This window comes from Bactrocera tryoni, chromosome 1 (assembly GCF_016617805.1).
Source record: "Bactrocera tryoni isolate S06 chromosome 1, CSIRO_BtryS06_freeze2, whole genome shotgun sequence".
In the NCBI taxonomy this organism is placed as follows: domain Eukaryota; kingdom Metazoa; phylum Arthropoda; class Insecta; order Diptera; family Tephritidae; genus Bactrocera; species Bactrocera tryoni.
This window is the reverse complement of record NC_052499.1, coordinates 22,713,010-22,736,869: the sequence shown is the minus strand read 5'-3', so window position 1 is coordinate 22,736,869 and position 23,860 is coordinate 22,713,010. Positions and strand designations below refer to the sequence as shown.

The 23,860-nt window shown below is 35.6% G+C and overlaps 3 protein-coding genes across 3 annotated transcripts; all 3 read right to left on the bottom strand.

Annotated features, from left to right (window-relative positions):
* Nucleotides 1-1,121: 1,121 nt before the first annotated feature.
* Nucleotides 1,122-4,133, bottom strand: LOC120767028 (solute carrier family 35 member F6). Its single transcript, XM_040092874.1, has 4 exons — nucleotides 3,851-4,133; nucleotides 3,586-3,733; nucleotides 3,293-3,446; nucleotides 1,122-2,460 (listed from the first exon to the last, which is right to left on the bottom strand). The coding sequence occupies exons 1-4, from the start codon at nucleotides 3,907-3,909 to the stop codon at nucleotides 1,667-1,669; spliced, it is 1,155 nt and encodes a 384-aa protein (XP_039948808.1). The 5' UTR covers nucleotides 3,910-4,133; the 3' UTR covers nucleotides 1,122-1,666.
* An 809-nt stretch (nucleotides 4,134-4,942) lies between these two features.
* LOC120781347 lies at nucleotides 4,943-9,799 on the bottom strand. Its single transcript, XM_040113554.1, has 4 exons — nucleotides 9,503-9,799; nucleotides 6,059-6,452; nucleotides 5,201-5,543; nucleotides 4,943-5,084 (listed from the first exon to the last, which is right to left on the bottom strand). The coding sequence occupies exons 1-3, from the start codon at nucleotides 9,585-9,587 to the stop codon at nucleotides 5,324-5,326; spliced, it is 699 nt and encodes a 232-aa protein (XP_039969488.1). The 5' UTR covers nucleotides 9,588-9,799; the 3' UTR covers nucleotides 4,943-5,084; nucleotides 5,201-5,323.
* Nucleotides 9,800-16,815: 7,016 nt separating this feature from the next.
* Nucleotides 16,816-21,509, bottom strand: LOC120782885 (L-galactose dehydrogenase-like). Its single transcript, XM_040115434.1, has 5 exons — nucleotides 21,269-21,509; nucleotides 20,758-21,037; nucleotides 19,367-19,531; nucleotides 18,887-19,260; nucleotides 16,816-16,977 (listed from the first exon to the last, which is right to left on the bottom strand). Exons 1-5 carry the CDS (start codon nucleotides 21,409-21,411, stop codon nucleotides 16,899-16,901), a joined length of 1,041 nt encoding a protein of 346 aa, XP_039971368.1. The 5' UTR covers nucleotides 21,412-21,509; the 3' UTR covers nucleotides 16,816-16,898.
* Nucleotides 21,510-23,860: the final 2,351 nt, after the last annotated feature.

The window sequence follows — 23,860 nt, the reverse complement described above, 5'->3', positions numbered from 1 at the left end:
CCGACCACTTCCACACAGCACGTTTCCTGAGCATCCCGTTAGATGATCTCGATGGCAGTTAACTTGCGCTTTGCCACCCAAATAGAATCTGGAAAGCCGTTGAAACAGAACCAGCAGGACACTTAAGCAAATGTGAATACATATTTTGAGGTCAAGCCTGGTTTAGAAGATTTCGTTCAGTAACTCGATTTTCGTTCGAAAAAAGTGTTCGGTTTTGTGGCCCAGTGGATTAAAGAATTATTTAAGGCGGGAGTTGAGTTAATTTGTGTAAAACAAGGCCTGGTTAAAAAATATTTTAAAACTCCTATAGAGAAATATATGCAGAAATATTATAAAATGTGACCAAGAGAGGTATTACACTGAAGCATCTCGGGAAAAAGTTGAGTTTCGGTGGCCCTTGGTGCTGGATCATCTGAAATCAAAATTACATATATCGTTAGATAATCGCTTTCGGCGGTATTTTTCGTAATTTTAATTTTTCATTTTTTGGAAAAACTTTGAAAAAAAGAGCGATTTTGGAAACGAAAATAAAAAACTCCAGCGTTACCTCGTAAATTAGGTATACCATAGTGTTCAAAATTTCAAAATAGGTGATAGGTGCAGAAGTTTAGAAGTTATGAGGGCGTCTTTGAAAACGTGAGTTGTGGGGAAAACGGTTTAAAGTTTTGAAATATCATGTAAAACGTCAATAAGCAATTGTAAAAGTAGCCATAACTTCGGCAGTTTCGCTACAATCGTCTTGAAAAGAACAATTCTCGAAAAAAAAGAATTAAAAATCCTATCTTAATGAATGTTCCTTGACTGAGTAGTTTGCGAGTTTACAAACAAAAGTTTAGGGAGTCTTATTGGTGAACTGAAAATACATACATACATACATAGTCTTCAATACATTGATATAATTGTTCTGGTTTGACATTACTATTTAGTCCAGTCATTATAGTAAGTTCTCGTTTAAGATAACTTTAGGGTGTCAATATACAAGTATTTAGAGACATATAAATGGGTATATCGAATTCCGAGATTCTTACCTAATTTAAGCTCAAATGACTGGACTAATTAACATATCTTCTTTGAATACTTACACACACATTCCCTCTTCTTTAATTGAAAATATACAAAGCTTTTATCTTTCATTCTTCTCAATAAGTTTATTTTCAAATAATTAGTAATTTACTTATTTTTAGTCAAATATCGCCTAATTTCTCTCTCCAACAGTCAGATAAATCAGTTACATTTTTTACATATTAAATATTTCAAATAATTTAGATGTGACACCAACAACTTGAGCACTTAGTGCAATTTTTAATAACTACATGAAACTAGGTAGAAAACTAGAATTTTTCACGAAGCTTTATATGTAAATGTTATTAAAGGATTTCAGGGTTTAGGAGATGTTTCAATTATTGTCTCATCGTATGTTGAGTTGTCACACTAAGTAAATTAAATAAATTTTTATATAAGTAAATAAGCAGAAGAATTTCAAATATTGTTAAATAAACTGCAAAAATTATTATTATTCTATATATATGTATATATGTATATGTATGTCAGTAGTCATGTCAGTTTCGCTCTCCTTCGTGCTTTTAACTATAAATTCTTGAAATGTTTACTTTCTTACATCGGCATATCACAACAATGCGTTACTCGCTATATCAGTTGCAGTCATTTAAATAACATCCGCCGGACGGTTCGTCGATACACCAGGCTCTGCGCTGTCATTGACTGTTTCATTGCTTAAATCTGCATATCGTCCACGCATCAAACGAGCTATTAGTGATCTATACCACTCAATAAATATCGCATTCCGATAAGCAATTGTGCCCATTTCCAGTATTATGAAGCCCATTAATGTTATGAGATTGAACCATTCCCATTCCAACATGAAGGCCATCCACCAAATGAGTAGCACACGTAAGCCATCGGCCAGTAATCGATTCGCTGATGATGAATACTTCACAATCGTTAGTGAAGCAAAATTATAACAAGCACTGGAGATCACAAAAATTATTAAAGGTGCCCATAATGTTGGATTACTGCGGAGTTGCGGTATAATATCGCCAAGATCGTCGAAAACGCCTCGGCTGTTATGGTTAAGTGGTACTGGTGATGGTAAGAAATTTAGACATATGCCCAGCAAAACAGTGATTAAGAGACCGAAGATGCCTTGCCAACCGGTAGCCAACAAGGTCGGTATATCCGTTCCTTTAAGGCACTTTTCATCATAAACAAATTTAGCAGCGTGGAAAATTTGTGCGAAAAGTACGAGTAAGTTACCGGTTAATACTGCATTGCTATCCCAGTTTGGCAATAAAATGTGATCATATGCGACGCGTTGTACATCAATAGATACTATTACCAAGATACCGCAACTGATGGTGAACATAGCCATCCAGTGACGTGCAGTCAAAGTTTGATTAAGATGTATGGCACCAAATATTCCAACAAATATTAGAGCAGAAACTGAAATTATACATTTTTACATATTTAGTTAAAAAATTAGAAAAATTGTCAATTATAAAATTAATCAAGAAGCTATAATACCGTTCACAGATACATTTTTATAGTATAAATGAACAATATGTTCGGCGATTGTAACAATGCCTTTGAAAAATATCTATGCCAAATTTTTCGGATTCCTTGTCAAATAAAAAGTTTTTCATATAAGAACTTGAGTTTAATCGGTCAGATTGTATGACAGCTATATGCTAATGTCCGATTTAAACTATTTCTTTGGAATCGTAAAGACACCTCACCAAATAATGTTTTTTACACAAGAACTTAGTGTTGTTGTTGCTCAACGGCAGAAAACATCCCTTAAGTGATTTGGAGGAATGCTGCCGAGTTGACATTATTACTAATTGGCCGGATAAAAATCCGCGTCCTCCCGGTTGCGTAGACTCGTGGCAACGATCGTACAAGAACTTCATGAGCAGATTTTTGATAAGGGTGCGGACAAAATTTTACATCGATATCTCAAACAATGAGACTAGTTCGCATACATATATACAGGCGGACTCACGGACAGAGAGACGGACATGGCTAAATGGCTCAGCTCATCACTCTGGTTATTTATTTACATACATAGGTGTACAAACATCGTAGGGAATCTTAATATACCGTGTACCTACTTGACGACTTGATAATTAAAAAGAGAATAATATTATAGTATATTTCATGTAAGGTACTTTCCCTTTAGAAATGGGTATATACATACATTTACTTATTGCTATTTTTATATCATCAAACAGTCATTATTTTCTTATAATGTGTGTTTAATCTACAAGTTACTCACCCCTTAGCATTTGAAAGCTGGACACATAGGTTAAATAGAGCCCTGTTAATAATATAACAGAAGCTATTACATCCAATGCAGCTGGCAGAAACAATTGCAGCGGTGAGAATTCACGTCCGCCTCGTGTTAACACATTTTCACCTTCAGCACCCGCCTAGAAAATTTATTTATTTTTTTAATTATAATCGCATCTTCTTTAAAATAACGAAGTCTCTTATCACCACCACTCAATCGTATTACTGATTACATCCATACACACATTTAATTAAATATATATGTATGTGGCAACTTACACCGCGCCGTTGAAGAAAAAAATATGCAGCTTTGTAAAAGACGAAGCAAAGAAATTGTCCTAAGAACATGAGAGCAGTTTGAACCACTGGATGTTGGAAACGACGCCATTTCCCATCGCTGCACTCGCCTTCCAAGGTGTCACTCCATCTAAACAAAGACATTTTTGTTATATGTGTATAATTTATGCCTCTAAGGTTTAGGTAGGGATAAAGAAGTTCAATAACTTACACAATTTACGCAGTTATACTATAAATATGCACTTACTTTAATAGTAGAACGTTCAAAGCTCCTGTACAAACGTATAGTAGTGGTAAATACATCATCTTCTCTTGTGATGCCGGTCGTTTAAGTAATTGTACCTATGTATTTCGCAATAAGTAGCAATAACTCCGGTTTGTAAAAATTTGCTCTAATTTAATTACAATTTTCTTATTTTTCGTTGTAGGTTTTCTTGACTGCTCTCTTGCAAGTATTCGGAAAATAAAAGTCAGGAGAAGAAAATAACAATGCAAAATAAAAACAAGACAACAACGACTAGGCAACAACAATTTGCAGAGATATTTATTTTTACAAGAGTTGCCACTTTAAGTGCAGAGAAACAACAGGGATGCATTTAACTGCGAAATGTGAATAAATGCATTCAGTTCACAATGAAAAGAATATTTACCATATATAAACGGAAGCGGAAACAAAACATATTTTCAAATTTTCATACTAGTAAGAGTTAGAAATATTTATTTAATTCAAAATTTTATGTTCCTGGAATTATCATAAGGGGTATCTTTTGCCGGTAAGTTATTTTATAAAAGTAAGAACAAAGTATAATTAAAAAAAGTTTCTTTTTGACTTGACAGAAATTTTAGACGAAAAAGAATTATTTTCGAAGTAATGGCTGTTTGTGTTGATCCAGTTCCAACCGCCGCTCCTTGCGGTGACCATCACCAATTAGTTTTATTAATATATAATCTAGTGCCTGATCGAAGATTTTTAGACGAACAATATGGGTGCTTGCGGAAACATTTATATAGATTTTCGAAAAAAACGGTAATTTTTTATAAATATCAATATTAAAAGACAAAATGCACAAAAACAGCTGTATAAATTTCGTTAAAATCCACAGAACGGTTTTCGAGTTTGCACAGTTCATAAAAACATTTTAAATTTTGAACGCGCGTTTCAGAGAACCTTTTTAATTGTCGAATAATTTCGAATTGTATCCCGAATCGGTAACATCGGTACATTATATCTTAAAAACAAAGTAAATAAAAGCGAACAATGAATCAAATGAAATTATATATTTTAATATACCAATCATCTTCAAAACATATCACAGGAGTTATATTAATTTACAGTTCCTTTACCTTGAACATATATACTTTAAAATTAACTTAAAATGTATATGGAAACTGAATGAATTGGAATTGCGTTGTCCAAAAGTGTCGTATGCTGCAGAATGGAATTTCACGATTTCACCCCCGTTTCGTTACGTCCATTTGGACTGAAAAGTAAGGACAGCATGAGCAAGTAAATAAAAAAAAGATAATATTTGATTAAAAATGACCACACCATACATTTACTGCTATCAAAAGCATTTTAGCTACTTGCAACTCTCACCTGGTGCTTGGAACAAGAAGTGTATTGTGTATAAAATATAATTCTTTTGGGGACATGTTTTGTTGTGAATGTTTAGTGATTTATGTTGTCAGATTGCATGGAAATACTAAACCACTAATTCTATTAAAGCTCGTCCTTCTCAAGTGTGTATGTTACTTCCTCCACCGTACCCAAGCGCACCGTCTCAGCTTCATGTATAACGTCTCCTTGGTTATCGGTTGCATTTTGTTGTCTTGGCACATATTCCACGCTGTCTGTGTCACTTTGATATGAAATGTTCAAGTCGGACGCTGCTGTTGAAGGGTCGGGACTTGTAAGTGTGATTTTGGAACCGCGTGCAACTCTGTGTAAGCAAATTTGTGTGTATTTTTGGGTATTGTTGAGTAAATTGTTACTTTAGTGTTATTAAATTTGTGTTAAAATTATGATTATTTGAGAACAAATAACTATATTTATGTATATGATTTAAAGGTGTAGAATTAATAGTTGAGAATTATGTCATTTGAATATTCCAATATTCGTATTATATGTGTATGTTCACCGACTAATATAAATATTACAGCATAATTCATATATACATACACATTTGCATTGTGTGCTTACTGTTATCACAATCATACATACATATGTAGTATATGTATACCTTATATACATTGCGTTTGTTTGCTTGGCATTTAAGCTTTTTTGGTTATCTATTGCCGATGATGCGTGTTGGTTCCTCGCAATTTTTGCGGATGTCTACATAATACATTTATATATATATATTTAAAATTTGGATAAACTTGTGCTGATATTTAGCATTGCAGAAAAGCTATTTGTGAAATAAATGTATATGTAATAACCAATTTTAAAAATTACCTGTCACGAGTTTGCATATTTGCTTCCACATCCAAATTTCGCGGCTGACGGAAATCACATTCCAACGAGAATGCCGAATCACCAGGTGTAATCAGCTCGGGATCATTTTGTATGACAACAATATTGGAATAGAGTTCGCCATCCTTCAGCGTTTGACATTGGTCCAATTGGAAATTCATCTCCAAAGTACGTGAAGTTTGTGTACTTGGCTTAACAAAGCAAGGTTCACTTTGTTTATAAAAACTGCCGCGTGTATACATCACGCCGGAGAAAGGTTTCTCCGTCTCCAGCATAACGTTCATAGAATTAGAACCGCACTTGAGATTGACCTTTTGTATACCCTGATCTGACCCTTCTATTTTGAAGGTATCCGATAAGTCTTGTTGCCAGATTTCTGTAAAAAAATTAAAATAAATAATTGGAACGTAATACAGCGCCAAAACTATATGAACAATATATCTGAGGAAATAAACCAAAGGATACTAAGCGCTAACTAATTTTACTTCGCGCTGAGCAAAAACTTAAATCGTCACACGCTCGATAGATCGGGTAAAACTTTAGTCTACCGCACACTGATTGTTCCTGAGCTAACATACGTCAGCGAAACCTGGACGTTATGCAATGCTGAAGAAAACAAACTAGAAGTCTTTGAACGAAAGGTAGGAAGTAATTTTTGGAGTTTTTTGCAATGATGGCTTATGGAGGAAGCGGTTTAACCACGAGCTCCAGACCTTGTATATGCACTCAGATATTGTAACAACAATTAAATCATACAGGCTACACTTTTTGCCCCGACGAAAACTATATACCAAAGCTAATTTTCATGAGCAGATGCAGAAATAACAGCAGAGGCAGATCAAAACTTAGATGGATGCTGGTGGACCAGAATGTTGAAGCGATGGAACTCCAATCCTAAAGAACTCAGCAAGGGACAGAAATAATTGGTGAACTAAGTATGTTGCAGCAAACGAAGTGATGTGGAGCTGATGGTGATGAATATAGATTACAACATAAAAATTTAATTTTATGGTCCCCGCTATATTGCCATGTCAAAACTATATTTATATACATATATGCATATTATATTTATATATAAATTATTAGGATGACAAGACGAATTGCATCCCGGGTTACTGTCAGTCCATCCGTGTTTAGCGATAACTTGAGTAAAATTGGAGATACCTTGATCAAACGTGGCACACGAGGTCCTTGGTATTCTGGTAATAACATCCGTTAATCGAAAACCTATAAAGTGTTATAACGGAGCAACAAAATTAATCTGTTGCCGACAAAAAAAAAAAACGAGAAAATTTCTGTGTAAGAACTTGCGAAGAATTTCTTCGAATTGTTGAAATTTTCAAGCATACATTTTCTTTACATAATGTGCAAGTGCCAATGTGACAAAGAACCGCTCCAAGTAATGAAAATATTGCTGCCGTTCAGGCAAATGTTGCTGAAGACCGCATTTTGTCGATTCTAAACCGTTATCAAGACTGTCTCAAGCCACAACCTGACCCTTGCATGCGTATGAAATGCAATGCAGAACTGAAGCCACTGGACTATTGCAAACGTCGTGAATTTGCTGATTTTGCCTTTGGAACAACTTGAAAACTTTCATGATCTTTTTTAAGAAAATCATCTTCTCCGATGAGGCTCACTTCCATCTGAGTAGTGTGACAAATAAACAAAACTGTAGATTCTAGTGCGAAGAAAATCCACAAATTATTCATGAACAACCTTTACATTCACCTAAATTAACAGTTTTTGGTCAGTTGAAATCATGGGTCCGTACTTTTATCGAACTAAAGCTGGTGACACCGTTACTGTGTATGGCGAACGGTATACATCGATGATAACCATCTTTTTATAGCCGCAATTGGAAGAAGTTGATCTTGTAAACATTTGGTCAAGACGGTGATACGTGCCACACAACACGCAACAACCGAATTATTGCCAGAAAAAATAGGAGATTCGATTATTTCAAGTAATTATGACATTATATGTACTACAACTCGAATATACTCGAAAATTGGGTTCAACGAATTCGCTCCTGTAACAGAAGTCGTGGAGGCAATTTGAATGATGCTACATTCAGTACTTAATTGTATCAGTTGTACTTCACACTTAATACAAATTATTTTAATTTCCTTAACAATTTGTATGTTTTTTTACAGGAAATCGTGTCACTCTTTTTGGTAAACGCTGTATATGGATTTTTCCGCTTGGGACTCCGGAAATTTAAAAAATGGTAATGATATTAATCGACAAAAATCAATGTCTAACAAAAAAGAAAGAAGATAAAAAAGGAAACATTTTTATAGAGCAGTAAATTCCCTAAAAAATTATAAGCTCATACTTGGAGAAACTTTCTTAGAGGTGTCTAACTTTTTTCAGAGTGTCTAGCGAAAAAATATTTTTTTTTTACACACCCTAATACATACCTAAGTATAACACCTAGTTCGCATAACGAACGATATACATTAGGGTGCTTTAAAAAAAATTCTGAATTTTTTTTTCAACTCTTACCCCCTCAAATGTTAGTGATTGACAAAAAAATTGTTTATTTATTTTTATTGAATAAATTCTAAATTTTATATCACTATGTTTAATTGTCTAATTAAGATAATCAAACTTTGTCGCGGGAATTTTTAAAGTTTGAAAAGTCAACTTTTTAAATAAGTGATGGTTATTTTTGAGTAACGAAAATTAATTGGTGAAATTTTGGTTTGAATGAAAAAACGAAAATTCCTATGTTTAATTAATAGGAAACTAAAAAAAGCGACCCCTTACAGTTCAGCTACCTGGCTTGAGGGAGGACTTTTTTTGTCAATCACTAACATTTGAGAGGGTAAGAATTGAACAAAAAATTCAGAAATTTTTTAGAAGCACCCTAATTTACATATGTACATAACATATAATTAAAGTATAAAATATTTGATTGATACAATTTTATCTACTTAACTGGACCGATTCATTTTTACCAAATATTTGAATATATCTCGCTACTAGATACTTACATACCTAGACTACTTACATAAAGTACAAAACTTCTATTATAGCATTTTATATGTATATAAATTTATTCTTTTAATTTAGCATTTAATAAATATTTTCCACTTGCAGAAGAATATTATTTAAGTAAATATTTCGAACAATGCTCCTATATTATATTAAAAAATAACAGTATTTTTTATAGAAGATACGGTAGAGCCATTAAAAAACTATGTTGTGTTTTTTCTCATCTAGAATACACTACCAACAACAGCACCGCGTTTCTGACACTTTCTTTTGCTTTGTTCTGTTTGTTGACGTTTACGAGGCCAGAAATCCGGTTTCGCGCAACTGAATTCTTGGTCAAGAAAATTTGTTGTTTGTGCGTATTAAACTCGTTTTATCTACTTCACATATTTTCAAAAAAGTGATATTTAATAACTGTTTGATTACCTGCATTACTCTGTTCTTTGTTTTCACTTGAGACATTCAATACCAAAAGGCAGAGGATGCTGACTGTAAGGAATATAGCACGCATTTTTGCTAGGATTATTTTTTATTTTATAAATGTCACTTCTTAACGGAGACTTCGCGATAACTCAAATACACGGTATAACGAAAAGTTAGTTGCCGACAATGATTTTCGCAGATTTTATTTCCCGTGACTATTGACTATGCGCTTAAATGCAAAAGTAACAACTGAAGACAAGCGCGCCGGTTGCAGAGAATATAAAAGCCAGCGCTGGTTGCCGGTGGTAATGTTCGGTGATTGCACGAGTGATGACTTAACCGCAAACAATACGCCAGCGGTGGACAGGTGTCAGCGGCAATATGATTTTTTTCAAGCTGCCCAAATATGTGTGTGTAAAAGAGAAAGAAGGAAAGAGACAAGTCAAGAAGTTGATATGCTCCAGGGGACTAAATATTCGTGAATATATGAGTTGAACAGACGAACTCTTAGTGGCTAGTGTGGAAAAAAAAGCGGTGATAGTAGAGCCGCTACCAAATATTGGCTCCAACACGACGTAATGCGGATGAACGATGGAATGAATAGTTGATAGCCGGTAAGTTGTAAGTGTACACACCTACTTATAATAAGCGCATGGGTATATAACTGTCTGCAAGCATCGCCAATAATTAAGAAATACGCGCATTTGTCTGTTGCACAAATGTAAAAATCAGTTTGTTTACATTTGAAAAGCACATAAAGCATATACCTGCATATACAAATGTAGATACATATATGTATGTATGAGTAAATTTTTATTACATTACGCTTATTTAACTCGGTTGTGCTAAAAACAGTAACGCATGCGCACATATTTCGCAATTATTTATGCGCTACGTATTTGCTGCAATTTACTAGAAACATCGGTAAAAGGATATAGATATATTAAATTACAATCATATCTACCGGATGCATTTCACCCAAAGTTGCATTTGTAATTAATTTTTTTTTATTTAAGAATTATTAATAAAACTTCACGAATTTTATATATTGATATTGATATCTTTGAGAATGAGTTATACATATGTTTTCTTCAAATTTTCGATTCGAAACAAGAAAATATAAAAACTATGTATATACATATATAGTATAATATATGGTATATGGGATCAAAAGAATCATGAATTTACAAGGTTCAATGCAAGTCCGAAAAAACCTTTTTTTGGGCATTATTGATTCTTTTGATCACTTAAAACGCGTTTAAAGTTTCGGAAATCGATTACATTAAGTTAAAAAATTCTTACAAATACGCTCTTTTCTCCGAAATTATTTGCCATATCAACTTAAAATTTTCGGAGAATATTTTCAAATACGCATATATGTATGTACATAAGTAGTACTACTATAAACAAAAAATAGTAAGACTTTGTCCATAATTTTAAAATTCTTAATTTATTCCTCAATACACTTGTGACAACGTTTTTTCCAATCCTCGAAAGAGTTAAAGATAATTTCCAGAATAGTCTTCAATGCCCGTAGTGATTCACGTTTAATGTCTTCAATTGACTCAAAATAGTTTCTCCGGAGTGGTCGTTTGAGTTTGCTGAATAGCCAGAAGTCAAACGGAGCTACATATATGAGGCATATGGTTGCAGCACGATATTGGTTGAAAATTTGGCGAAAAACTTACGAAGAATAAATGATGTATGCGACGGTGCATTATCATTTTACAAAAACCAACAGTTGTCGGCATATAATTCCGGCCTTTCTTGTTGACGAAGATGGCGATGAGTCGCTGGAAATAATACGTTTCATTACAGAATAGTGGGAAAGCATTTTCGAAAAAGTTATGTGATTTTGGAACCAATTGTGCTTTTGCTTTTCTTAGGCCCAAATAATCTTTCAAAATGGTTTTCGCTGATCCTTGCGATATTCCAACGATGTCTTTTGTTTTATTGAAGTGTTGATTACAAGTTGATGTTGATGGCCGTACGTGGTTCGTCGTCAACGTGTTGTCGACCCTCTTTGAATCATTTATACCAACTAAAAACACTTGCACATACAATAAAACACAAACAATTATCACCGAAGGCCTTTTAAAACATTCTGAATGTTTCGATTAATCGAGTTTTGGAAATTCAAAAGTGGATATAACCCCGTAACCAATCATGGGCTGATGATATGTAACTATTATCTGCTCCTACCGTAACATAACATAAAACTTCTTAAACACGAAAGATTCCAGGCAAGAACTTGATTTCATCGATCAGTTTGTTTGTCCGATCCTTTCTATATATATTTTATATAGCTTCCATCGTTTTTTCTGGGTGTTACAAATTGTTTAGGGTACAATATAACCTATATATTCCTTATGGAACAGTACTTTCAAACGGACACAATAAAAATTTCAAAATGTTCCATTGAAAAGGGTTGCTGAAAGTACTTTCATTGCAAATTTTAATTGCTTGTAAATGTTTGGTACATATGTACTTATGTATGTAATTCTGTTTAAAGTTTTTAACCGATCACTTTAATTCCGAAATTCTTCTTTTTTATCTTCGCTCTTCTGCGCCTTATTGAAGTAATCTCATTAGTGTTTTTATGTTGTGGCAATTTTCTCACCCAAACGTGTTGGTTACAAAGAGGCAGACAAACGTCAAAATGTCACCTTTAAAATTGTTTATTTATACATAGACGTTAGTAACGCTTGCCTCAATAAAAAAAGCGTAAAGGATAAAAGCAAAGAGCGTTTATTAAGTCGGAAAAGACACTTCGAAGCAGAAAGAGCAAAGAAGTGGAAAATTAAAAGAAGAAAAATCTCTTTCCGCATTTCACATCAAGTAGTGATACATGTACAGAAATCCAGTGAATTAATTTCAACAAAACCAACCGTTTCGTTTTACTTCATACATTCATTCATTCATTCCGATCAGTTCATGCTACGATGTCCGCTGCCTCTAGTGGTAATACGATGCCATGTTAATAAACTTTGAATTTAATATAGAAACCAGAGTGCAAAGGCATATACCATACATATGTATGTATGTATATATGAGGGAAGCGATAAAAAACCGAAAAAGAAAATGTTGGATAAATTGATTTTACGATCTCAACATAATAACCACTACACAAGCGTTGTAAAAACTCTTTTAATTAGTTAAAAAAACATAGTTCAATAAGCAAGTAGGCCTCCGAGGCGGTGATAATCGATTAAAATTTCTGCCCAGCTAGTGTTCCCGGAAAACGGTGGATATCATCTGGCGGATAGGACAGTCGTCGCCTTGTTTGGATAAGGTTGAAAGTTAAAGGTTGAAAGGTTAAAATACGTGGCACCTGTGACGGTCGCCATCGAAGGAAAAGAGTTGTCGTTGTCGTCCGCTTCCGAAAACAGTTAAAAAACCACTCTGAAGGCGATTCGGTTAAAATTGGTAATGGTCGTCTACGAAAATGTGGCTTTCTTGCTTCAATAGTTCTGTTGTGCAGTTAGGTTGAATACTTATTGGACCGCCCTCGTACACAAATATTTGCATCGAAGTTTTTCTGCATTGTTTCTGTTGCCATAAGAAAGTACTTATTACTCTTCACTTGTTTTCTTTAAGTTAAACAATTTTTTGCACACATTTCTTTAGCATTAGCTAAAATTCGTGCAAATCGCTACTCAAATCACTGCGTTCGCGTGCGTTGGTACGACACGGTACAAAACTGTTCCACGTGAAGCGTACACACATACACACCTATGTACGCGTGTAACGGTAGTTTGTAGTGCCCACTTTTACCACTTCTTCGTGTCGGCATTAAATGCCTATTAAGTAATTAAATCTTATTTCCGATTTATTTGTGTAACGGTTTTGTACACGGTTGCAATAACTGTCATGCATATTCAATGGAGTGGAGTGCAAATAATCCGTAATTGAACAACTTTGAAATACATACATACACCCGTATAGGCCGCTGCCATAAAAAGGAAATATTGCCTGTTGATCAACTCGATTGCTGTAAAATGTGTGCGCATGTAAATATTAATGCAAATGTTGTTAAAATTGTATGGGTTTTGTGAAAATGCTAGCTTCCTTTTAACCTATAATTAATTGACAGCGATTCAGTGGGAGTTTTGACTTATCAATTTTAGTGACAATAAATATTTATTTAGACGATTGAAAATTGAAAAAACTTACATACATCCTAACGTATGAATATATGATGCAGTGTTGGAAAAAAAGAATGGAAACAACGTTCACCTCGTTATTCAACTGTTGAACTAAATATTATAAAAAAGTTTGAAATAAAAAAAACGAAAAACATATATACCAGTAAGGAAGGGCTCAGTCCAGCTGCACATTTTATACTCCTGCAACTTGCAAGAATCAAAGCCAGGGAAATACCTTAAGGTGCAAAACGTCAACCAGAGGATCTGATCAGATATATATATCTGAGTATATATGTATATCTGACCGACTTGTTCAACATAAGGTTTGTTAGAAAAACAAAAATAATTATATGTAGTATATTTGAGTTGCCCAACGATGGGAATTTAAGCGTGCTCTGCGCAATCCACAAAAAGGGAGACCCCACAATCTGCGTAAACTAACGTGGGATAGGTCTCCTAAACATCGCGTATAAGGTTCTATCGAGCGTATTGTGTGAAAGATTAAACTGATTGGACCTTATCATTGTGGCTTTAGACATGGAAAATCAACAACCGGTCAGATATTCACCATGCGCAAATCTTGGAAAAGACCCATCGATTTCAAAGCTGCTTTTGACAGCACGAAAAGGAGCTGCCTTTATGTCGCGATGTCTGAATTTGGTATCCCCGCAAAACTAATACGGCTGTGTAAATTGACTTTGAGCAACACCAAAAGCTCCGTCAGGATTGGGAAGGACCTTTCCGAACCGTTCGATACCAAGCGAGATTTCAGACAAGACGACTCTTTATCATGCGACTTCTTCAATCTGCTGCTGGAAAAAATAATTCGAGCTGCAGAATTTAATCGAGCAGTTACAATATTTTATAAGATTGTACAGCTGCTGGCGTATGCCGTATTGATGTCATAGACTTCAACACCCGCGCCGTTAGTTCACTGGATAAGGAAGCAAAGCAAATAGGTCTGGCAGTGAAGGAGGACAAGACGAAATACCTCCTGTCATCAAACAAACAGTCGTCGCATTCGCGACTTGGCTCTCACATCACTGTTGACAGTCATAACTTCGAAGTCGTAGATAGTTTCGTCACGGAGAATAACTCTTGCCAAGAGAAGTAAAATCCTCTCTCGACGAACAAAAACCAAACTCTATAAGTTACTCATTATTCCCGTCCTGCTATATGGTACAGAGGAATGGACGATGTCAACGTTACGAGTTTTCGAGTAAGTATCGCATTCGATGGAATAATGAGCTGTATGAGATATACGACGACATTGACATAGTTCAGCGAATTAAAAGACAGAGGCTACGCTGGTTAGGTCATGTTGTCCGAATGGACGAAAACACTCCAGCTCTGAAAGTATTCGACGCAGTACTCGCCGGGGGAAGCAGAGGATGAAGGAGACTTCCACTCCGTTAAAAAGACCATGTGGAGAAGAACCTGGCTTCGCTTGGAATCTTCAATTGGTGCCACGTGCAAAAAGAAGAAACGACTGGCGCGCTGTTGTTAACTGGGCTATAATCGCGTAAGCGATGCCTACGCCAGGAAAGAAGAAGAAGAGTATATTTGAGTTGGGCTAGTATCGAACCTAATTTTATCCATTTATGGCAATACCACATACTATTAACATGCCTACACTAAAAAATGTTCCCTCTGTTTCTTAAAGTACCTCATATCTAGTAAAGTCAGAGAGATGTTCGAAAATTCATATATTATTTATATGGGGACAACCCATTTTTGATGCACAGAGATCCTATTATCAAATGTACATATATCCAATACATTCACTGATATTTTCGGTCAAAAGCCAACTATAGATACAGGGGTCCATATATTCTGTACCTGGGGGCTTGAACAGTTTTGGTTGGATTATTCGTGCAAAGTCTTATAACGTTATATTAATTTGGTCTTGAGTTGCGCACTGGAAAGTGAAAGAAACAAAAGGAATTTAAAATTTTTTTATACGCGAAGTAGGCGTTGTAGTCCGATTTTACCCATTTTAGTACTGTGACATGTAAATTGGAGAAGAATGCGACGGCCTAATTTAGTCGAAATCGGTAGAGCGGGTCCCGGTAAAAACCAGAAGTTCCAAACAGTTTAAGGACTTTTGTAATGCCAGCTTCCTCTAAATCTATAGCGATAGAGACATCGAATATCGGATAACTGCAAGTGTTGCCAACGCAAGTCTACACTTTTTTTGGCCGCATCGAAGATAGTTATTTTAATTTTTTGCAATGGTTAACGTAAAAATTGAGAAAAGTTAAAGGATTTTGTAAATAAAACGCAAAATGTTTAACTATTCAGCAATATTTATTTTGTCGTCTTCAAAGTAATCCCCATCAGATGGTTGATCGATGATATTCATTGCGTTTTTGGCTTTAAATTCGGTCACAATCGTGGCTCGATGGTGGTGCTTTATCATCGTGTAAAATCCATGAATTGTTCTTCCACAATTCCTGACGTTTTCGACGGACGTTCTCTGTCTCTTTGAAAAAAATCCATATTGCACCAAAGCACGAATAACGAAAGAAACAATGAGCATCGCTTTGATTTTTAAGTGTTTTTGGAGTGTTTTATTTTGGTTTCGGCCATTCGATGATTCCTTACTCGCTTGCATGTCAAACTCATAAACATATGTCTTATTGGCAGTTATAATGCTCTCCAGGAATGTAGGATTGGAATTCGCACGAAATTTCAAAAGGAACTGTAAACTTGTAAAAAGACCGCATATCCAGAGAGACCTGTTTACCTTACTCTTTATAAAAAAAATACAGCGAGTCGACCAAGAACAAGTTTCATACCCAAAATATCCACAAAAATCATTCAAATGATCTCGCGAGAGATGTCGAGCTCTTTTGCCATTTCTCTAACACTTGCGTGACGATTTTCAAGCACTATATCCTTTACTTCTTGAAAGTCGTCCAGAACGAGGCATGGTTTCAACGATCTCTCGACCGTCTTTAAAGGCTTTGTCCCACCCGTAGTCTTGTGTTTTTGATGAAACTGAAGCATCGTAAGACTTTTCCAACATTCACAACGATTCCACACCCGAAATTTGGTTAGAAATTCAAAATTAGAGACATATTCTTTGTTCGATAAGTATATTAAAGGCTTACATAGATTCCCCTCCAATTTATAACTTTCCAACGTTTTTTATAAAATTAAAGATTAATATGCAGTTGTTTCAATCGTATTTTATTTGTTTAGTAAAAAAAAATACATTTCACTGATGTATAAACACACTTTCAAATGGTTTATTATTGTTTCTTTGCTTTCATTGCGGCCCAATAAGTTTCCAACTCGTTTCCTTCCCAGTTGAGTGACTTTGTGAAAACGCTAATAATGAAAATATTAATATTATAAATAATCATTTATATAAAAATAACAATACGCAATACCGAATAAATCAAATTGTCGTTATATTATATGTATACAAATCGTTCAATCGTTCAACGAAAATTTTACTGATATGACCCCATATATACAAGTACTTTTTAGTCAATTATATTCAAGATAACAAAAAGTACATTTTTAATGTTATGGCTCACAAACACTTTTTGAATAAATACGTTATTTCCAAAAGGTAGGAAACCCTTATGGCTAACTTCGAAGAATAATAAGAAGTGGTAAGAACCATTTAATGATTCGACACTTCTTTAATTGAATTACCACTTTTTCATGTTGACAGTTTTTTTTATTTCCAAAGAAGTTATTTTAATACTTAACTCGCTAAATTCATAATTTCTCTCATAGCTTTCCTAAACCATCTATGCCTCTGACATAACCTATTATAATTCATCAGTTTGACAGATATGGACATATACAAGGTAAAGAGGTTAGAGTTTCAAGGTAAAAAAAAAATTATTTCTTAAATATAGATTAAGTAATTTTATTCAGACCTTTTGTACATTATTGAGCACACTTTTGACAATATAGGGTATTTTTTTAGTTCATAAACTCTAGACGCGTTTTTCTCAAAACTACTTGTTCAAAGCTCTCGTTCGCTGTCATTTCAAAACTACCTGACCGATTCATTTCAAATTTTGTACACATTTTTGACATATAAAATGCCGCTCTCCAACGTTTAGTAAATTGTTTTTTGCATCAAGGGTGTTCTCTACCCACAAAATGACGGAATTTTTTGTTTACACTTTAACTGGCCCCCAAAATGTTTAAAATAAAAAAAATTATCAGAGAACGTTGAGGAAAGATTTTATTATAATTTGACTAATTTTTCTTGGCTTTTTATTTTCGGATAATTTCCAGTGAACACCGCAAAGTGTTTTTTCTCACGACGTTCTGGGAGAAGCTCTGTTACCGGCTTATGCTTCAATATTTCTGCATGAAAAAATTACCCTATATTGTCAAAAGTGCGCTCAATAATGTACAAAAGGTCTAAATAAAATGACTCTGTCCATATTTAAGAAATAAACTCGCAAAAAAGTATTTTTTTTTACCTTGAAACTCTCACCCCTCCCTTAAAATCGAAAAAGATTTTGTCGTTTTCAGATACTGTTATAAGTCGGTCAAGCACAGAAGTTTGAATTAGTGTTACTTTGACGAAACCTTTTCCGCCTAGCCATTTGTCTATCTAGCTATAACAAAGATCCTTCCTGTCTACGGCACTGACCTAAACTATTTTAACTGTTTGTTTGACAGTTATGCCCACATTTACTGCATATGTAATGTTCATTAATTACTTACAAAAAGTAGGCATATTTTTAATGGCAATCTAATTGGCCAACCACACAGACAATTGATTTACGGCCATGAACATGAAAGCTGTTCAAGCGAAAAATTACGGTAATAAGGCATTTGCGAACAAGTTTGTGGCTGTCGAATTAGCTAGTTCATATACTTCAAAGAGATCAGTATGATACCCACTACTTTCCTACAAACATGCAAAGCACTTACATAATATAATAGGTTTAATCTCCGCAAAAGAAAAGCCACAATATCTCGATATAAATGCAGCTCATGCCATAACTAACGGTGTTTATTTCATATCCGAGTTGCACAAATTTGTATCCGACTATAAAAATAGGAAAAACTGGACAATTGAAAAGTCAACACCGTACAACAGCGGGCCACCAGATCAACCGGCCACTTTGCTAAAAAAAATACTCGTAAAATGCAACCAACCACTTTGGTCATACTAGTTACCTGTTTCGGTTACTATGCGCACTAATCGCTACAAGTTACAACATACATACATATGTATGTACATATATGTGTAGATACTTACGTTTCGCGTAATAGTTGCAAGACTTCCTGCTCCTTTTTGGTCAGTCCATTATAGTATGCTGACAGATTGATATTCAATAGCTTGCGTGTTTGCATACCGGTTAAGAAAGTGCTTGCACCGTCTAACTGCGTAAAGTAGTACATGGCCAACTTGCCGAGTTCAACATTAGCCTCCTTGCAAATGTTGGCAGCCTTCCGGCATATATCTTTTATTTCCTCACCGGCTGGATGCCATACCTGCGGTCCAGCGTTGGTCAGAAGGCCAAGTGCATGACCGGAAGCGCACACTATACCCAAATTATTTTGCTGAAAGAAGTCCATATAGGACTTGAGCGAGTCATCCAGTAAGGTGTAACGCGCATAAGCCAATACTGACTGTGGGTGTGGAAAATCAGCCGTGCGAGAGTAATAAATTAATAATGCATTGCTTATGAGTGTGAAAGTAATCGATGGCACATCGATTGATTACATAATCACTTACATCAAATTTACTTGGCGCCCGCTCAATGCATTCCTTTAAGCGTGACAACGGATATCCGGTTACACCAATAAATTTAGCTTTTCCTTCTTTTACGATTTTCTCCAATTCCGGCAGGCATTCGTTTATCACAATGTCAAGGTCTTTAGCGAATTCGATGTCATGGATCTGAAATGGTATATACGTATATGTATGTGTGTACTTATATCTTACTTAAGGACGTCAGAGCAACAGCTTGCAATTATATTCACGTCTGTTTCACAATCAGTAGGTTTGGAACAGGTGCTTGCGCTTACTACTGAAAAGTTGGGCCTCAGGTTAGCAATCTTTGAATCTTCATTTTCAGCAATGTTTACTCTTTCCTAGTTATATGTGTCGGTGTACACGTGAAGTTAAAGCTTCAAAGTGTAGAATCTGCTCAACACTTTGCAAGATCATTACACCAATAACACACTTTGCAAGATCATTACACCTATAATCAGCGCAAACAGAATAAAAAACGCCTGACCAGGTTCGTGTCGAGTGCAACAAGGCGCTTTGCCTAGACACGTGCTTCAACTGCACTCGTTTTTCTGGCGCAACAAAGTACTTCAAGTAGTCCAAGTGTGGTCAATCGCTTCCCCACTTGGGAATCAGCTGTAGAATTAAACCTAAGTTGCCAAGCCCATTAAGAGGCGGTAAGAGACGAAGTGATGTTCAACAGTTTATTTATTATTTTGATTATCAAATTGAATATAAACCTTATAACTTTACTCTGCACTTCATCACAATACATGAGTCCAAGACTATGGACGGTAAGGGATTTCGGGCTGAAATGAGTTTTAAATACTTCCGTAATCCATAAACTTTATATATTAAAGAAGTAATAAAGGGCTGTGTTTTTCAGTTAACGCTCGCACTAACTGACATGTTCGGTATCCAGATGTAAATAATTAGTCATATCCGGTATATCCAAAAAATGTATGATCCGATTTCAAGAATTTTGAGAAGAGAGTTGCCACGTGTCAAGGGTACTTTTTGTGTTAAATTTTTCTCGATACTTTCAGTAATGCTTGATTTATTGTTTTCTATTGCGTTCATTGTTCAGAAGGTTATTAAAGTTTTGCTGTTTATATTATATGAGAAGTGAACTTGGTTATCTGTGATAACTCTTATAATTTTCAGATACATATATGCGGTATTATAATGAGAAGTGGGCGTGAGTTTTTGGTGAAATGGCTTTAATTGTTTATAATGTACATATTATCTACTTATAATACAATTTGCTAACCACTTTAATAAAGTTTAAAAAGTACACCAACAGCTCTTGAGCATTGCTATGACCTTCTTCCCTTCATGTGCAATATCAACAATAACAAATTACCTTTTTTCTTGTAACATACATATGTACATACCTGTATGATGTCAACGTAGTCAAGGCCAAGCAATCGCAAACTCTTCTCCACACTCTCTCTAGTCTTTTTAGCGGAGAAGTCAATCATATTTTCAAACGTTTTTTCATAACGTCCAACTTTTGTAGCAATATAATAAGCTTCCCTGGGCACGTCTTTCAAAGCCATACCCAAAACTTCCTCCGAACGACCTTGTCCATAAAATGGTGCCGTGTCGATGTAATTAATACCTAACTTGATAGCTGAGTGTATAGTCCTTATCGCTTCATCAACATCAAGATCACTGCCGGCGAACAAGAGAAGCAAGTAATGCAAAAAATGTGCATAATAAAACAACAAATATCACATGCATTTATACTATATACGTAAGTATAGGTATATAAGCGTACAATCTTTAAGAGCACGTAAACAAGTGTTCACCTGACAGCATCGCTTTATCGCCTTTCAAGTGCTGCAAAGTGGTGGAAAAACTCCACTACTTGTAAATGCAGAAATGAGACTAAGATGTACTAACCCATAGAAATCACTCAAAGTGCCAGTGCCCAAAGCCACTTTGGACACCTGTAATCCGGTGAGACCGAATTTACGATATTCCATGCGCTTGCAGAGCTTTTCATCGTGGAAATCCGCAATAAATGTTGGAGGAAGTTTGGACATTATTTAATTTAACACTTTTATTTAGTCTAAAAAACCAAAAACAAAATTAGAATTTGCAAATCAAATAAACTTCGCGTCTTTATGTGACTGAAGGTGCCGATGGACTAATAATGCAATAACATACAATGTGTGCATATGCACATTTTTGCTCAGTTTGTCAGTTGACTCTCACTTCTAGAATGAGAATTAGCCGCTGAGCGTTTAATGTTCATTGAGTATATAAATAAATTGATAATATGTTGCAGTCCCCCCAACCGTGATATTTTGATAACACATACTCACCTACATATGAATTCATAAAACCTCACTTATACATATATACAATAGGAGTACAACATACAGTATCTCCGAATTTTATGTGACACATTGTTGTTTGCAATTTAGTAACAGTTAAAACTAGATTAGGAAAACTCATGTAAGAGACTAATAAAACCATATACATATATCTCGCATAAAAATAAAATCGGTAAAGAACAAAATATGTGGAATGAAATATAGGGCTAATTTTCCCTAATAATCAGTTATAAGTATTTTTCTGTGTTGAATGAGTTCAAGTGTTTGTATTAAATTCAATAGTTGCCGGGGAACTGACTGAAGTACCGATTTTCTCGTTTGCTGGACCAAGATGAAGGATCCAATGCAGATGATTTCTTCCTATTATGCTGAATTCTGATTCTGAAAGGTGGTTTTTTTTCTAAAATAACAGAAACAAAAGTATTCGAAATTCAACACGAATTGAAAATAAGGAAATAGAATGTGTTGTTTTTTAAAATATTTGCATATTAGTTTAAGATTACTAGTGCAATTTGACGTTTTGAACAACTTACCGTTTATTCCTTTAGAGAATACTTAAAACTTCTCACAAGCTCGTTGTCTTCTATTGCGTATGTTGTTGTCGAGTCAGCTTAGCGAATACGTATATTGGACTAAAATGTTTTTTCATTTTGTATTGTAAGGTCTCTTCAACCGTTAGTCGGCAACCGATGAACATGTTTTTGAAGCAAACGAAACAGAATTTCCGAACGATAATTACAGCTCATGGACTTACTCGAATAAACGCAATGCGTATTGGAGGATGGAGTCATGTGTAGAAGTTCACACAAGTGAGAAAAGTTCTCTGATTGTCATTCACTGGAAAGTGGCTAGAAACGATTCTTTTCCATATGGCTCAAGCAACTCACGACTTCCGGTCCTAGTCCAAATAACCTCTGGATAGCCAAAGAAGATCTGTTTGAAAGTGAGCTAAAATGAGAAGGCAAAACATCCACTACACAGGGTTGTGCGGCGGGTTCCAAACCCAGTAAAAAACGCCCCCATTGAAAAATTACTAACAGCCCCGGGTGATAAACCCCCCTTTTGATGACGACCGTACAAACGCATTAAGGATAACGATTTAAGAGCATGCACCAGGAATATCCGGTCCCTTAATTGGGAAGGTGTCGTTGCCCAGCTGGTTGATATCTTCGTTAGAGTGAAAGCTGACATCATCGCCGTCCAAGAAAGGCGATGAACGGGACAAGGACTGAAGCTATTAGGAAGAGAAGGACGATATGACCAAAGATGCCATCGCCACGATGTCAAAATCGTGCCTGGCGACTTAAACGCCAGGGTGAGGTATCTTTGGCACAACAGTCGGTAAATTCAGCATCCACGAGGAAACATCCCCAAATGGGTTGAGGTTGATCGACTTCGCCGGGACCCGAAAGACGGTTATTTGTAGTACTGGCTTTCAGCATAGAAAAATTCACCAAACTAACTGGCTGTCTCCGGATCGAAGAGCCATCAATGGCCTCAAACACCGCGCCGTTAGTTCTGCTTTCTCCAGAATAGATAAGGAAGCGAAGCAAATGGATCTGGTAGTGAACGAGGGCAAGACGAAATATCTGCTGTCATCAAACAAACAGTCGTCGACACTCCCGACATGGCTCCCACGTCACTGTTGACAGTCATAATTTCGAAGTCGTAGATATATTCGTCTATCTTGGAACCAGTATCAACACCAACAATAATTTCAGCCTCGAAATCCAACTCAGAATAACTCTTGCCAACAGGTGCTAATCGGACTAAGTAGGCAATTGAGAAGTAAAGTCCTATCTCGACGAACAAAAACCATACTCTATAAGTCACTCATAATTCCCGTCCTGCTATATGGTGCAGAGGCGTGGACAATGACTACATCTGATGAGTCGATGTTACGAGTTTTCGAGAGAAAGATTCTGCGGAAGATTTATGGTCCTTTCCGCGTTGACCACGGCGAATACCGCATTCGATGGAACAATGAGCTGTATGAGATATACGACGACATTGATATAGTTCAGCGAAATAAGGACTAAAAACTCCAGCTCGGAAAGTATTCGACACAGTACCCGCCGGGGGAAGCAGAGGAAGAGGAAGACCTCAACGAATGGCGCGCTGTTGTTAACTCGGCTATAACCGCGTAAGCGGTGTC

Excerpts from the sequence above, each read along its gene's own strand:
- LOC120782885 (XM_040115434.1), bottom strand. The coding sequence starts at position 21,411 with ATGTCCAAACTTCCTCCAACATTTATTGCGGATTTCCACGATGAAAAG. Across the intron at positions 19,261-19,366 it reads GGGCGCCAAGTAAATTTGAT|TCAGTATTGGCTTATGCGCG; the intron begins GTAAGTGATTAT and ends CCACACCCACAG. Across the intron at positions 16,978-18,886 it reads TTGCAACTATTACGCGAAAC|CGTTTTCACAAAGTCACTCA; the intron begins GTAAGTATCTAC and ends TTTCATTATTAG.
- LOC120781347 (XM_040113554.1), bottom strand. The coding sequence starts at position 9,587 with ATGCGTGCTATATTCCTTACAGTCAGCATCCTCTGCCTTTTGGTATTG. Across the intron at positions 6,453-9,502 it reads CAAAGAACAGAGTAATGCAG|AAATCTGGCAACAAGACTTA; the intron begins GTAATCAAACAG and ends ATTTTTTTACAG. Across the intron at positions 5,544-6,058 it reads AATATGCAAACTCGTGACAG|AGTTGCACGCGGTTCCAAAA; the intron begins GTAATTTTTAAA and ends TTGCTTACACAG.
- LOC120767028 (XM_040092874.1), bottom strand. The coding sequence starts at position 3,909 with ATGATGTATTTACCACTACTATACGTTTGTACAGGAGCTTTGAACGTT. Across the intron at positions 3,447-3,585 it reads TTTTTCTTCAACGGCGCGGT|GCGGGTGCTGAAGGTGAAAA; the intron begins GTAAGTTGCCAC and ends TAAATTTTCTAG. Across the intron at positions 2,461-3,292 it reads CAGCTTTCAAATGCTAAGGG|TTTCTGCTCTAATATTTGTT; the intron begins GTGAGTAACTTG and ends GTATAATTTCAG.